The 14,109-nt window shown below is 44.7% G+C and overlaps 1 protein-coding gene across 1 annotated transcript; it reads right to left on the reverse strand.

Annotated features, from left to right (window-relative positions):
• Positions 1-7,355: 7,355 nt before the first annotated feature.
• Positions 7,356-8,911, reverse strand: Tex48 (testis expressed 48). Its single transcript, XM_021650025.2, has 2 exons — positions 8,752-8,911; positions 7,356-7,696 (listed from the first exon to the last, which is right to left on the reverse strand). The coding sequence occupies exons 1-2, from the start codon at positions 8,894-8,896 to the stop codon at positions 7,593-7,595; spliced, it is 249 nt and encodes an 82-aa protein (XP_021505700.2). The 5' UTR covers positions 8,897-8,911; the 3' UTR covers positions 7,356-7,592.
• Between the last annotated feature and the right edge of the window lie 5,198 nt (positions 8,912-14,109).

A 14,109-nucleotide genomic window follows, 5' to 3' on the forward strand; every position in this document is an offset into this window, starting at 1 on the left:
GCACCTAGATTTTTATCTGAAAGAATGGAGGAGAAAACAGCTTGACTAACGTTTTTATTATGAATAAAAAGTCTAATATCATACCTAGGATTTAGCTTATTGTTCATGCCTCTAAAATTAGGGTTGGAGACATAGTTTAGTTGGTAGAGTGCTTTCCTAGCATGCAGGAAGATCTGCTTTTAATCACCAACATTGTATTAAATGGGTGTGTTGGTGCAATCACAACACATGGAGATAGAGAAGGAGGATCAGAAGTTCATGGTGGTCTTGTTGCTTAGTTACTGTCAATTTGACACAAGCTAAAGTTATTTGGAAAGAGGGTACCTTAACTGAGATAATACCTCCGTGAGACTGGCATGTAGGAAGTCTACAGGACATTTTCTTGCTTAATGATTGATATGGGAGGACCCAACCAATCAGTGGTGCCCTGCTGGGCAGGTGGTCCAGGGTTGTATAGGAAAGCAGACTTAGCAATCCCTGAATATCAGGGCATTAAGCAGTACTCCTTCATGGCTACAGCTTCAGTTCCTGTCTTCAGGTTCCTGCCTTGCGTTCCTGCCCTGACTCTCCTGAGGGATGTAAACTATAAGCTGAAATAAACCCTTCCTTCCTTAAGCTGCTTTTGTTATGGTCTTATCACAGCAATAAAAAGCAAACAAATATAGTCAAAGCTCAGCTAAAAAGTGACTCTGAGGCCAGCCCAGGCTACATGAAATCCTGTCTCAAGAAAAGCAACTCCCCAAACAAAAGCATTAGATTCTGCTGGTTCAAGCTAAGGTTGAGCCCAAATTACACTAAGCATTTGGGATTTGATGGTTTGTTACTAAATGTAACCTAACTAATTCTAACTAATAACTGATTCTAACTAATACACATACATATAGCTTGTTGAATGCCTTGTCTAGGCCACAGTCTATGAGCTTATATGTCTCAGTTCAGCTTCCAACTACCTGTACAGTAATTGTCACTTGTGTTTCGTAGAGAAAGAGGGCTGTCAGCAGCACACTCAAGCTCCCAAGTGGCTGATTTCAAACTTATCACTAGGATGGTAACCAGAGATCTTCACTAAGATGACTCAGTAACTAATATCAAGACTTACTATAGTCTGTAGATGATTCATTTATAGGTTTGGGTAACTAATCCCCTTCTGTACCCACAAAGTCTCAAAGTGTCCCAGCAAGAAGTGGCCAGGGAGGCTGAATCCCCAAGAAGTAGCTAGGCTTGTGCCTATTTCCCACATATGGACCTACTGAAGGACTGTGGATGATCCTGTTGGGACCTCCTCGGAGAATGGAAGTCAGTAGTGTTGGAAGTTGACTCACTGGGTTTGCAACAGCAGCAGAAGATCTTAGCTGCCATGTTTTGGCGGTGTTGGGAAGAGGAAAAGGTATTGGGTAGCTGGCTGTACAGCCCCAGCTCCAGGAGCCCATTGTTGTGTAGGTGGTGGGTCATACTGGTTTCCTCCCCCGCCCACTTTTAAGCCTCTTGTGGCTCCCAGTGGCCTCCTGAAGCAAGTCCGCCACTCTGAGGGCCAGCGTTCTTCACCATAGAAGGGTGACAAGCCTGCACTATGGTGCTCCCCCATCAGTCAGCAGGCGGTGCTCCCCCTTCAGTCAGCAGGCAGTGGTGGGGTTATTTCTTACAGCTCCCTGGCTGAGCTCTTTGCTGAATGAGCCCAAGACTATAGCTGACGCATGTCCACCCATTCTTTGCCAGGTCTGCTGACAGAGAACTTTAGCACAGATTTTAGGAGAGTTATCTTCTGCTTTTGAAGTGCATGGGCTGGGTGGGCCTGCAGTACCTGAGACTTCACTTTTCATCAGGGAAGCAAGAACAATTTAACCCAGAGGAACGTGTCTGCCTATTCACTGCTGCTGTGATGGTGATGGTGAGTGCTCTGCCTACTGCCCACTTTTGTTCATGGGATTCATTGGTTCCAATGTAATTTCAGTTGGACCTAGATCCAAGAGATCAGGATCATGAAGCTCATTCAAGTCCTTGCCTCACTGCTAATTGCTATGTGGCTGTGGGCTAGGTCCTGTCTCTGGACTAAGGGCCATATTGGCAACAAAGGTAGTTGATGGGATCTTCTTCCCAAGGCTCTGATGATCAAAGATCGTGATTCTACCTTATTCCCAGTCTCCTCTTTTTCATGTTATGTTCAAGAGCCCTCTTTATGACCAAGCCCTGTTAAAGAAGAAGGATGACAGGTGGGTTGGTTGGTTTGGGAAAGAGGCTTGCATGAAAACACCCTTCATGACTGGACTTTATTAAGAGAGATACTTCAAGTTCGTGGGGCCCATGACTGAGCCTTGAGGAGGGAGGGCATTAGAAAGGGACAGTGCACTGTGTTGGATACTGTCTGATAGGGCTTGAAAGGGAGAGAGACCCTTTTGAAACCTGGAAAGATGCGTAACTGAGAGCCATAGCTTAAAGAGAGATAGCAGCCATGGACAATGTGATGTAGGGATGCCCAGAGGAAAAAAAACTTCCAGAGAAAAGTCTGAAAAAAGGAAAATAACTGACGATATCCTTTTAGGGGTTAGCAGGAAGGCTGCAGTATGTGGGAGTGAGGTTAATATAGCCAATATGACAAAACACATTGAGGTGTCAGGTACCAGGCAAGACTAGAAATTGGGGGATATTACACACAGCATGCCTTTTTAACTCTGTCTCAGAGACACGGTGGTGGAGGTAGGGCTATGGGGATTGAGAGTGTAGGAGTAGATAGACCTGATATCAAGCTGTGGTATGCAGCCTTTCAGAGGGACCAGAATCTTAAAGGGGCAGGCCTGTGATCTCATAGGATCCACTTTTGAAAATTTTCAACATTGTTGTTGAATGTCAATCACAGCACATTACTCTCTGGCCCCATTACTGGGTTCTGGCTTCTCACCTGCCTTCCCAGCCTCCTCCCTAACTCTCTTCTCTCCCCTGTATTACTGTGTTGGCCGCAGCTGTCTCTTGCTTATTCCAGTTGGTTTTCCTTGAATGAATCGATCACGTAACTTCTGCCCCCAACCTACTGGTAGCCTCCGTGGCGGCTGTCAGTTTGACATAATTGGGAAGACAGAACCTCAACTAAGGAACTGCTCCATCAGACTGTTGTGTGGGCATATCTGTTGGGCATGTTCTTGATTGCTAGTTGATGTAGGAAGGTTCAGTCTAGTGTGTGTGGTGCCAGCCCTGGACAGGTGGTTCTGGGTTGTGTAAGAAAGCTAGCCCAACACAAAGAGGAGGAAGCAACCCAGTAAGCATTCTCCATATTTTCTGCCTCAGTGGTTCCTGGAGAGTGCCTGCCTTGGCTTCTTCCCTTGAGGATGAGCTATAAATCCGTGAACTAAAATAAACTCTTTTTCTCTCCAAATTGTTTTTGCTTTTTGTTTTTGTTTTCTCACAGCAATAGAAAGGCAAAGAACAGCCTCCAGTACTGTGTAGAAGAGCCTGTCCTTGCTTGGGCCTTTTCTGGACAAGTACAGGCTGCCTTATATGACCTTGCCTGGCCTATTCAGCCTACTGTTCCTACTTTTGGCACTCCTGTTCCACTCCCCACAGCCTTATTGTATTCTAACCTGCCTGAACTTTAGTCATTGGTATGTGCTCAGGCTCTCTGTGAAGGTGGGGGTTCTTTGTCTCCTGTGGTGTTCTGAGTGTAGCCATATTTCATTGACATTGGTGGAATGGATGAATGAACCTCCATTTATCCTGCTCTGATCCTATGCGAAAGTAGGTGATGTCACTAGGAAGAATGCCACAGCTAACAGGACACTGTCTTATTCACCTGCCATGTTGACTGACAGTTTTGTGGATGACTTTTAGGGGTTACATTGGCCATCTGTTGGTGGGCTGCACTCTAACCCAAATCTGCTTCTCTTCTTCCACTGGGTCCCTCTCTGAGGGCAAGCCTTATTTATGTTATATCTAGAGCCAGGAATGGAGACCCTCCTGCGCCCCATTGCCCTCCTCGCTGTTAATCATTCTTCAAAGCCTTTTTATTCCAATTTGTAGACATCTTCATTTGCTACTCCATGCCTATTGTCTTCCACATGCCTGTTGCCCTTCCCATTATGGTGACTGCTTCTGATTTGTGAGCACAGCTCCCTGCCCTGCTCACTCTGGCTTATTTGTAGTCAAAAGATCTGTGTCTGTGAACTCTCTTCTGTGAATTCACAGGGGTCTCTGTTGAACTGCCTGCTTTTGCTTCACACTGTGCCCTGTAGACACTACCAGGTACTTCCTTGCTTTCTGCTCACTCCCTGCTATGCAGCACAGGACTCCCCATTGGGGTCCAGCCTGTTCTTTCAGGGTTTCCACCCCCACCCCAGCCTTTTCACCTGTAGTTCCAAGCCTCTCCGTACTAACCCACCCCAAGCTGAGGCAATTCCAAGCTATCCCAATCCACCCCAAGCTGAGGTAGCAGGTCACCCCAAGCCATTGTGATGCTCCACAAGCTCTGGTGACCCACTGTCACCCCTCCCCCCTTACGGCACCTGGGAATCTGAAAGGCCCACTGCACCCTGCAAGAGCTATGCTTAGAGGCCAATTAAATACACAGTAGCAAGTGGTCCTTGCCAGTTCTTCCTGCCTCAGCACAGTTAATCCCCTCCTTCCCTCCCAGGGGCTGAGGAGGCTGGAGACAAAATGGCAGCAACACCTCCTCGGGAGCTGTCCATGGTCACTCTTCTTGCCTCAGCCCGTGGAAACTGGACCCCTCTCCTGCCTCAGAATGCCTGCTGCGCTGCCCATGGGAGGTGGCCGTGATAAGGACACCATTTCCTGCTTTCCTGCTTCAGTCTGCTGCCTTCACAGAGAACTCTTTGTAAATTTTGGACACTTTATATACTGTATAACCTCTCAAGGCAGACCAGACCTTTGCCTGAGGAAGCTCCAGCAGCCTAGCCCCCTCCTCTATCCCCATCCTAGAGACCCCTGTAACTCACCTTCAGCCCTTCAGTAGAACTCATCCCAGATTATGCAAATTTGAAGTGAAAAGATTGGACAAAAACCCACCAACCCCTAAGCACGAAAACTGATCTAAGCCCTACGCTTCCCACAAAAACTGACCAGTCTCTGAGCAGGAAATCTGACCAATCCCTGAACAGTAAAGCTCAAGCTTCACACAGTTCAGGACCTGAAATCCTACCAATCCACGCGCTGGAAATCCCTGCTTCAGAAAGCTCTGCCCCTGAGAATCCCTACATAAAGGCTGTGTTTGCCCAGTCCCCGGTTCCCTGCTGCCTTCTCCCAGACCAGTGGCAGCCACTCCTGGACCCACCCTTCCTCTCCTGGATTTGTCCCTTCAGTAAATCTCTTTTAAGATATTTTCTGCCTGCTGTGACTCACTCATCAGAGGAAGAAGAGAAGAAAGGAGGAGGAGCAGAGCTCCAGTTCCTAGGCTCCTCAGCTCATTGAGGGTTGGGGCAATCCTCCCCTGGGGGCTGCAACATCTCTGTTGAGGAGGCTTCCTCTCAGAGCTGTGTGGTTCCTGCGCTCCTGTGCCTCAGGATACCCTTGGGACTCTGTCCCACCCCAGAGCTTGGATACCTACCTTCCCACTCTTCATATCTGTGACTCAGGTTTATGGCCCTGGGAGTTCTGAGTGGTCCGGATACCTTCCCACCCAATCAGGAAGGCAGGCCAACCAATACATGAAAAGAAATCTCTCCTGTTCTTTAGTTAGGGTATGTCTTTCTTTTTAGTGAGGCCTACTGTGTAAATGCAGGTGTAAGTCTGTGCCATTGGCCCACCTGCTCTGTTTCCTGTGAGAGGCCACCTCAAAATGGCTGCTTTTTGTCTTCATGGTTTGTTTCTTTGTGCTAGGTTGGATATCTGTCCTTCTATGATCCAAAGACATGTCACCAAGATTGAGCCAGTCAAAACACAGTACACTCAGCAGATACAGCAGGGAAGGGAATGGAGCTCAGGCTCAGTATAGCTTTGTGTTCCAAGTTGACACTATTGCTATACGTAAAGCTTAGTCAGCTGAGGCACACAGACTCAGAGCTGAGCATTTTAGCCGGTGAGGCACACTCCATGTCTTAGTTCTTTGTTTACCTGGCAGGGCATGTCTGTACCGCCTGCTGCCGCTGCTTCTCCTTCTCTGTCCTGGCCTGTCTGTGTCAGGGACATGCTCAGAGCTGGGTAGAAGACTGTCCCCATTGACTGAACTAGGCCCACCAGACACCTGGGGTTAGCTCTACCTGAAGGCCGCACATTAGCAACTTTTCTGTGCCATAATCTTCTACAGTGTGTAGTAACATGCTCACAGGTTCCAGGAAACAGAGGAAAGGCATTCTCAGGTGAAGGGCTATTCTGCCCACAACACACTTTAAACACTTGTATGAGGACATGAACGAAATAAATTCCCAACTCCAGAATCACAGAAAAGAGCACATCTGTTTAGATGGCTCAGTAGATAAAGGTAATTGCTACCAAGCCTGACCACAAGTTCAGTCCCTGACATATCATGGAAGGAGAGAACTGATTCCTGCAAATTGTACTCACCTCTGCTTGTACATTCTGGCATGACCCCTCCAAATAATCAAGTAATTAAATGTAAAAAGTAAATTAAAAGATAAATACTTCAACAATAAGGTGGAAAACCTTGGTAGCAGGAACTGAATCAAACAAATGACTTTTGTTTGTATGTCTGTAGTGTTAGGGATTAACTCCAAGTCCTTCTACATGCTGGGTAAGAGGCTTGTCACTGAGCTCCCCACTAAACCCCTTCAGCAAGCAACCTGAATTTTTACTCCTGTGTGCCCGTGCCTCCTGATGCCACCTACTGGGGAGGGCACAGTACTCCTCCTTCTGGGAAACTCCTGCTTCAAATAGAAAGCTTGACCCTGATCTAGTGGAAATACCAGATCATTTTATCCTGAGACACAGTTGAACCCTTGAGATATGTGAAATTCATGAGGATTGCATGACATCCATGGCCTTGGGTAAAAACAGCTCTGGGCCTTTTGGGACAATAGATGGGATTTAATAGGATTTCAGTATGCAATGCTTTGTTTTTTTGGTACCTGCTGGAGTTAAAGGATGCTATCCCCGTGTATAAGAAATGCTCTATGAAGGATTTAGGGAAAGAGGAAGGATGCTTGCTCTCAGATCATTCAGGGGGGAAAAAAAGGTAAAAAAATAAAGTGAACAAGGGAAATATGTAAAACATTTGGTGAATCTGAGGTAGTTTTTCTTTTCCCATTTTCCCTCTTTTTTTCCTAATGAGACAATTTTTTCTATAAGTTTGAAATTATTTCAAAAGCTACTCACAAAGTTGAGTTTTCTTGTAGGTTATTTAGAAGTGACAGTATAAGAACTGATATTTATAAGGTATGGGGAGGGGCAAAGAGGAGGGACACATCCTCTGATTTGAACAAGGACTTTAATTGCAGGCAGCCCCCCTCCCTGGCTGTGTCAGGAGCTGGAGTTACTTGTGCTGGTGGCACAGGGATGGCTCAGACCTCTTCCCTCCTTGTGGTGGAGTTTCGGAATCAGTCGTCATGACTCCTGTCCACTTCCTTCTTCATCCTCATGGGCACGCTCCAGCAGCTGCGCGGCTCAAAGCATGTGTGATGCTGCCTCTAGTACCCTCAGGGTCTCCCCATGAGGCACGGCTGGAAATTCCAGTGCTCCTGGTAGTAGCGGTTTAGATTCTTTTTAGGGTATCCAGTTTGTATATTGTACGCAGTCAGCTCTGAAAGAAGGAAAGAATACTGTTGGGTGAAGGAAGGCCTTTGAGCTGGCCTTAGATGGACTGCTGTGGTCATACCCCTCTTGGATGGGTTTCCAGATTCTGTGAGTTCCCTGGGAGCCAAAGCACACCACAGCTTAGCAGGCCTGGTATTGTTCTGCATGGTGCCACTGGCAGCAGAACGTCTTGCAAATCACAAGACATAAGAAACAGGAAACATGGGCTCATCCTGGCTTAGTCACAGTTGGTGCTTTTTGGTAGGCTGCTGCAATGTCCCTTTCCCAGTGTGGATCTCTGCCTACTTGGGTGTGAGTGGGCCAGAGGGGCCCTCAGCTTCTCACCCCTGATTTAAATAGAACAGGTACACTCTTGTAGGAGAATTTACCCCTCGGTGGGCTCCTGTTGGCTTGACTGAGAGGTGGGTTCTTCAGTGAGAAGGTGTGGGTGATCCTTATCTATCAATGGCTCCTGGGGGATAGGAGTCTGTGTGAGGCCACCTGGGCACAGGATGAATTTTTCTCAATGTGGCTGCCTTTCTTCACTGTTTGTGCCCCCATTCTAGGTTGGACATTTGTTCGTCTGTGACCCAAAGGCATGTTACCCCAACTGAGCTATGCTAGCCCACTAGCATTTTTAGATAGTTGTCATTTGACATGCACTTGATTGGCTTTGGGGGGGGCATCAGAGAGCAAAACCACTGTGAACCTGCCACTCTGGAACCAACATGCCACTCTAGAGCTCATTGCGTAGCCTCCAAAGTAGAGATTAAGGAGAGTCACACAAAATGCACAGTCGAGACCACACCATGGTGCCCAAAGAGCGTGTGTGTGTGTGTGTGTGTGTGTGTGTGTGTGTGTGGAAGGTCCTTTCCTCCCAGACCCGCTCCCCTTCTAACACAATGCCAACTTGAAAATGAATGGCTGGACTCAGACCCTGTAGTCTTCATAGTGTCCTCTGGCGTGTGAGCACAGCTAACTCACATACCCATAAGGTCTGACCTTCAGTACAGGGCCCCCACTTCCCAGAAGCCAGTGTTAGGACCTCACTTTGGAACTCACCTTCAAATTCACTGCTGCTGGTGGAGTATTTCTTTTCTTGACCAATGATGGACTGTTTTTTAGTGTGCTTGAGATCTTCACTGCCTAACTCACTCTTCTGAGTCTGCTGACCTGACAACGAGAATGCCACAGGGTGGAGGGTCATGTGGGAAGCCTCAGCCAGTCAGAGAAGTGAGGACATTGAGCCATCGAGGAAGCCACACGTAGGGGAGTGGCAGATATTACGGCATGGGGAAAATCAGAATCTGTTCGTCTTTTGAGCAGGTGCTGAACTTAAAAATACGTTGTTTTTTTTTTTTAAGCATCAACTTTTCTATTTTTAAATGCAATGCATATCCACTACAAAAAAGAAAGATGCTCCCAACTCCTCCCAGATACTGCTTTTCTCGAAGCATATTTTAACATAGCTTATCAGATTGTGTGTCCTACGTATATAGTTCATTTTCTTCACATATATTATTACCATCTCCCCCATGTCACTATATTAAAAAGTGGCAGTTCTGCAGTATTCCCCTTTATAGGTAATTCAAGATTTATTTAACCAGTGGGCTATTGTTCTATGTATATAGTTTTTTTTCCTTCTAATTTTACAACTGTAAAGACAGTAAAAACTTCAGGGACAGGCTAAGCTCTCTGGAGCAGGTGTGAGAGCTTTGTCACGGGCTGTGTAACTCGAGTGGGTTGCCTTTGCTCATACCTGCAACATGGTACCCTGGGTTTGGAAAACTGCAGTGCCCCCTTTATAGCTGCAGTGCAGACTACAAATGCTTGTCTCAAGTGCACAGTGGCATGATGGGAGATTCACCTAGAATTGAACAGTGCTGCACACATACTCACAAGTCAGAGACTGAACATTATCATTATAACCTTGGGAAAGGGAGTTCGTATTTTTAAGGTTTTGTTCATTTTATGTGACACTATTTTAAGAAACACTTTACAAGATCTCATGGGTTCCTGCATGTTCCCACCTTACCTTTGTCCAGTCTCATCTGTCAGTAGGACTGTGACAGACTGCCACCAGCACTCCATCCTATCATGTCCCTGTGAGTATCAGTTTTGCCTACTCTTGATGATAATGCTTTATTTTGGTCTCTGAAATTGCTGGTTTTAATCCCTGTCTTTTCTGTCCTAGGTCATCAAGAAGGCTGTGATACAAACTGGAGGCTGGAATACCTTCTCTTTTTCCCTCTCCTTCCCTGATACAGAACCAAGAGGTGGTGGTGGTAGGGTCCTCATATTTCAGAGGATGAACATGAGAAGGAATGGTGATGTGTCCTGGACTTGAGTGAGGAAGAAATGCACACTCATGTTGTAAGCCAGCAGCATTTCAAGGCTTACAGATGTGCGCCCACTCACACTTTTGCTTTTATTGTGGTGCTATGATTGGACCTAGGGTTTCAGGCATGCAAAGCAAGTCCTCCTTCCAACTGAGCTCCAGCTCCAGCCCTTCAATCTCATTCCAAGAAGCTCTCAGGTGAAGCCATTGCTGCAAGACCACACTCCATACTTTAACTAGCAAGCTTGAGCTACCTTGTCTATTGAGTTTGGTTGCTAGCTACCTAACCTTTATCTCATTTAGCTTGCAAAAAGTTTTTTTTCACTCAAAAGATGAAGGACATATTTACAAAACTGCTCTTGAACCTATGGCTAGGGAACATCATGAGAGAGGGGATGAAGAGATTGTAAGAGCCAGAGAGGGTCAGAGAATTGATTTATGCAATTGTGTCTCCTAGTAATGTCAAAAGCTGCACCCATAAAAACCTCTCCAACATGACCACCAAAACATGGAAGACACCAAAGACATGTCCAAGTGGATGGAAGAAAGCCCACAGACTCAACCCTTCAGATTCAACCACACACTCAACTCAAAGAACTACAGGCAACTAAGGGATGCTGATAACTAGAAAAATGATCTTCCTCAGAGGAGAGCCAATTACTTATACTATACCAAATGGTCAGCCCTGAAAACGTACATAGAAGTAACATAATATAGACTGAGCAGGTTGTACTTTTGTATTTACGAATCTGTATGTATTTACTTATATGCACATAACAATTAATGATAAAGGGACCATGAATATGAAAAATAGCAAGGAGGACTACATGGAGGGCTTGGAGGGACAGAAAAGGAAGGTGAAAAATGATAATCCCAAAAAATAGAAGTGAAAAAATGAAGGGAGTCTAGGGTCATCTCGGGATGAGGGTGATAAATGCGTTGAGGCTTAGGGAGGCCAGGCAGGTGTTCTTGTCTGATACCTACTGTAGATTTGTGGCTGGCTCTCCTGAGTTTGACTAGGAACGTGGGAGCTCTCAACGACGGGTTCCTCACAGTCCCAACAGCATAAAGAGAAGATCTTTGAGGCCAGGTTTTGCTGGGTTGCTGTAGGAGACAAAAGAATGGGGACTATGGATTCTTGGATCTGAATTTCACGTATTTGTCAGAAATTATCTGTGACTGTGGTCAGGAAGTTGATGTTGGTTCTTTCTGTCTAAGTTGCTACTGCTGCTGTTGGTTTGTGTGTGCATACACATGTGTTCATGTAGAGCCCAGAGGGCAACATTCGATATCTTGGTCAACCACTTATCTATCTATCTATCTATCTATCTATCTATCTATCTATCTATCTGTCAACCACATATTTTTTTTTGAGATAGGGTCTCTCAGTGGACCTGAAACTTGCCAGTTTGGACAGAATGGCTAGTTAACAACTTCCAAGTATCTTTCTGTCTTTGCATTCCCAGTGTTGGGATTTCAGGTGTTCCTGCCATGCCTGAATTTTTATGCGAATGCTGGGGTCTAGACTCAGATCTTTATGCTTGCATGGCAAGTACTTTACTGACTTGAACCATTGCCTCACCCAGGAGCCCTGTCTTAATGACATTTTTCATGTTCTGTAGAAAATTTCCTTACCCATAGAGAGAAAATGAAGGCTTTACTCTGCCAGCTTTGTTTGCAGTGGAATCACTGGTGTTGAATCTGAGGTCAATTCACCAGACAAGGCTGTTTCCTGGATGAATAGAAGACCACAGCTGAGAAGTGCTAGTCCTTCATCTCTGTCTACACTCCAGCAAGGACCTACTGCAGCAGAATCCTAGCTGTTGCAGAAGGAGACCACTGGTGATCAGGTTTCAGACAGCTCTGCGGTCTACCTCATTTCTAGGTACCTATTGTTTTTTTTTTTTTTTTTTTAAACTTCTTGAGCCTCATTCTTACTGTATAGAGAGCAAGAATGGTGGTTCCTACTTTACAGAAGCAGAGTGTTAAATATATGCAAGGTGACTCCAAGGCAGTAGCTTTGCATTAAGTGCTGAAATACTGCTCATTTCATTTCTCTGTATTCCCCTCCATTGCTCATTGCCTCTAAGTTATCCCAATTCCTTGCTCCCACAGGAACATGTCAAGGAAATGTATAGTCATGTAGGTTTAATTCCTGGCATGGACATTTGCCATGTGGCTTTGGTTACCTCCTCTCCCCTCAATGGTAAAAGGAAGTTAAGCTTGGTGATCCCTCAACAGGCCTTTCTTGTGCCAATGGTATAAGAGTTTAAAGTCTTGTTTTAGTCCCAAACTCCTTTTATATATCAGACTTTTTAGACCTCTAGATATGTGCTGTTCTTGATCTGTGCCAAAACTTTTTTTTAGGGAATTGTGACCATAGTATTGATTAGGTGTCGGTTATCATACCCAATTCACCATATGAGATACCCCTCCTCACTGGCCCTTGCGTCTTTTTGACTGCTGTATTGGTCACTGCTACCAACATCACTTGTATGAGTTATTTCAATAGTCTCCTAATTGGTTACCCTGTTTCTTTTACTATTAATGATTAATTAAAAACTTAGGATTCTCATGTTAATCTTATATAACACTTCTATTCAATATCTCCAGTGGTAGAAAGAAAAAGACATAATATATAAAGAAATATAGTGTTAGAGGAAGCAATGGCAATCTTGAAATAGTAGGCATTCTAGTTCTAAAAACCAGCAGTTGGAGCCTGAGAGATGACTCAGTGAGTAAAGGACACTCGCCTCCAAGACTGACAGTCTGATTTCAATCCCCAGAGCCCACATGGAAGAAGAGAGCCAACCTCCACAAGCTGTCCTCTGCTCTCCACATGTATGACATGCCACACAGTGTTTGTTCCTGTGTGTGTGTGTACACACATATACACAAGTGTATATATATATATATATATATATATATATATATATATATACACACATACAGGACACACACACCCAAAAGTAGCACCTGAAAGAAAAATGTAGAGAGTATGATTAACAACAAACATAACAGTAAAGATATAATGAATCTCAAGGGATAAAAAGGACAATAGAAGTTACACAAGAGGAAGTAGAGAATGAAAAGAGTTTTGAAAGAGTGAGGAAAACAGTAGTAAGTGAACTGGGAGACGCTGTGCAGGTGAAATGTTCAGGAGGGAGGGAGGTGAGGCAAGGGAAGCATTTGAAGCATGAATGACAGATTTCCTCTCCCCCAAGTTTGATGAAGAACACTGACTAAGTACTCTGAGTACACCAAACATAAAATGTAAAGTTACTTCTCAGCACACTAAAGTAAAAAAGCTAAAATTTAAAGGAAAAAAAAAAACCCTTCAAAACCAATCAAAATAATAATACAGAAGATACGATTGCATATAAGGGAGAAAACAAGAATGACAGCTGATTTTGCATCAGAAACAGTGTAAACTGGAAGACAATGGAGTAACATCTTGAAATGCTGAAATAAAAGTTTCAAGACATTGCTGGAAATATGTCAGTACTTATGGTGCGATAACAACATTTGCAAATAAGGTAAGAATTTGTGCTCAGAAGATTAAGACAAAAAAATTTCTAAAAGTTTGCAGGAACTTTGGGTTGGAAATACATACCTAAAGAAAAGGATGAGCAGGAAATAACACCAAAAAAGACTGGTGTGGGAGCTTTATGTAAAAGCTTCCTCCACCTCCTTAATTTCCTAACAAGTCTAATGTTTCTCAGAAGAAAACCCAAAGTTCTTACCTGGCATCATATTTCCCTCCCTCTCCATACTCAAATAGCTCTCTGCCTTCAGTTCTGGCAATTTCATTATTTATTTATTTATTTAATCAATTCTGTGTAAAGTATACTGGCTGTGTTGTTGATTAAAACCTCACCAACCTTGTATTCCCTCTCAAGTTTTTGTTTGAATGTTACCTTTTCTAGTTACACTTCCATTATCCACCAGAGTGAAGACTTGTATCTTTCACCTCTAATCCTTCTCCCACTTTTCTGGCATTTTCTGTCTCATAGTCAGTTATTGTGTTTGCAGTTTGCTTTCCTTTGATGGGTCACATCCCAGGAATGATGGGCTTGGTTCAC

Source organism: Meriones unguiculatus, chromosome 3 (genome assembly GCF_030254825.1).
Source record: "Meriones unguiculatus strain TT.TT164.6M chromosome 3, Bangor_MerUng_6.1, whole genome shotgun sequence".
NCBI classification, from domain to species: Eukaryota; Metazoa; Chordata; class Mammalia; order Rodentia; family Muridae; genus Meriones; species Meriones unguiculatus.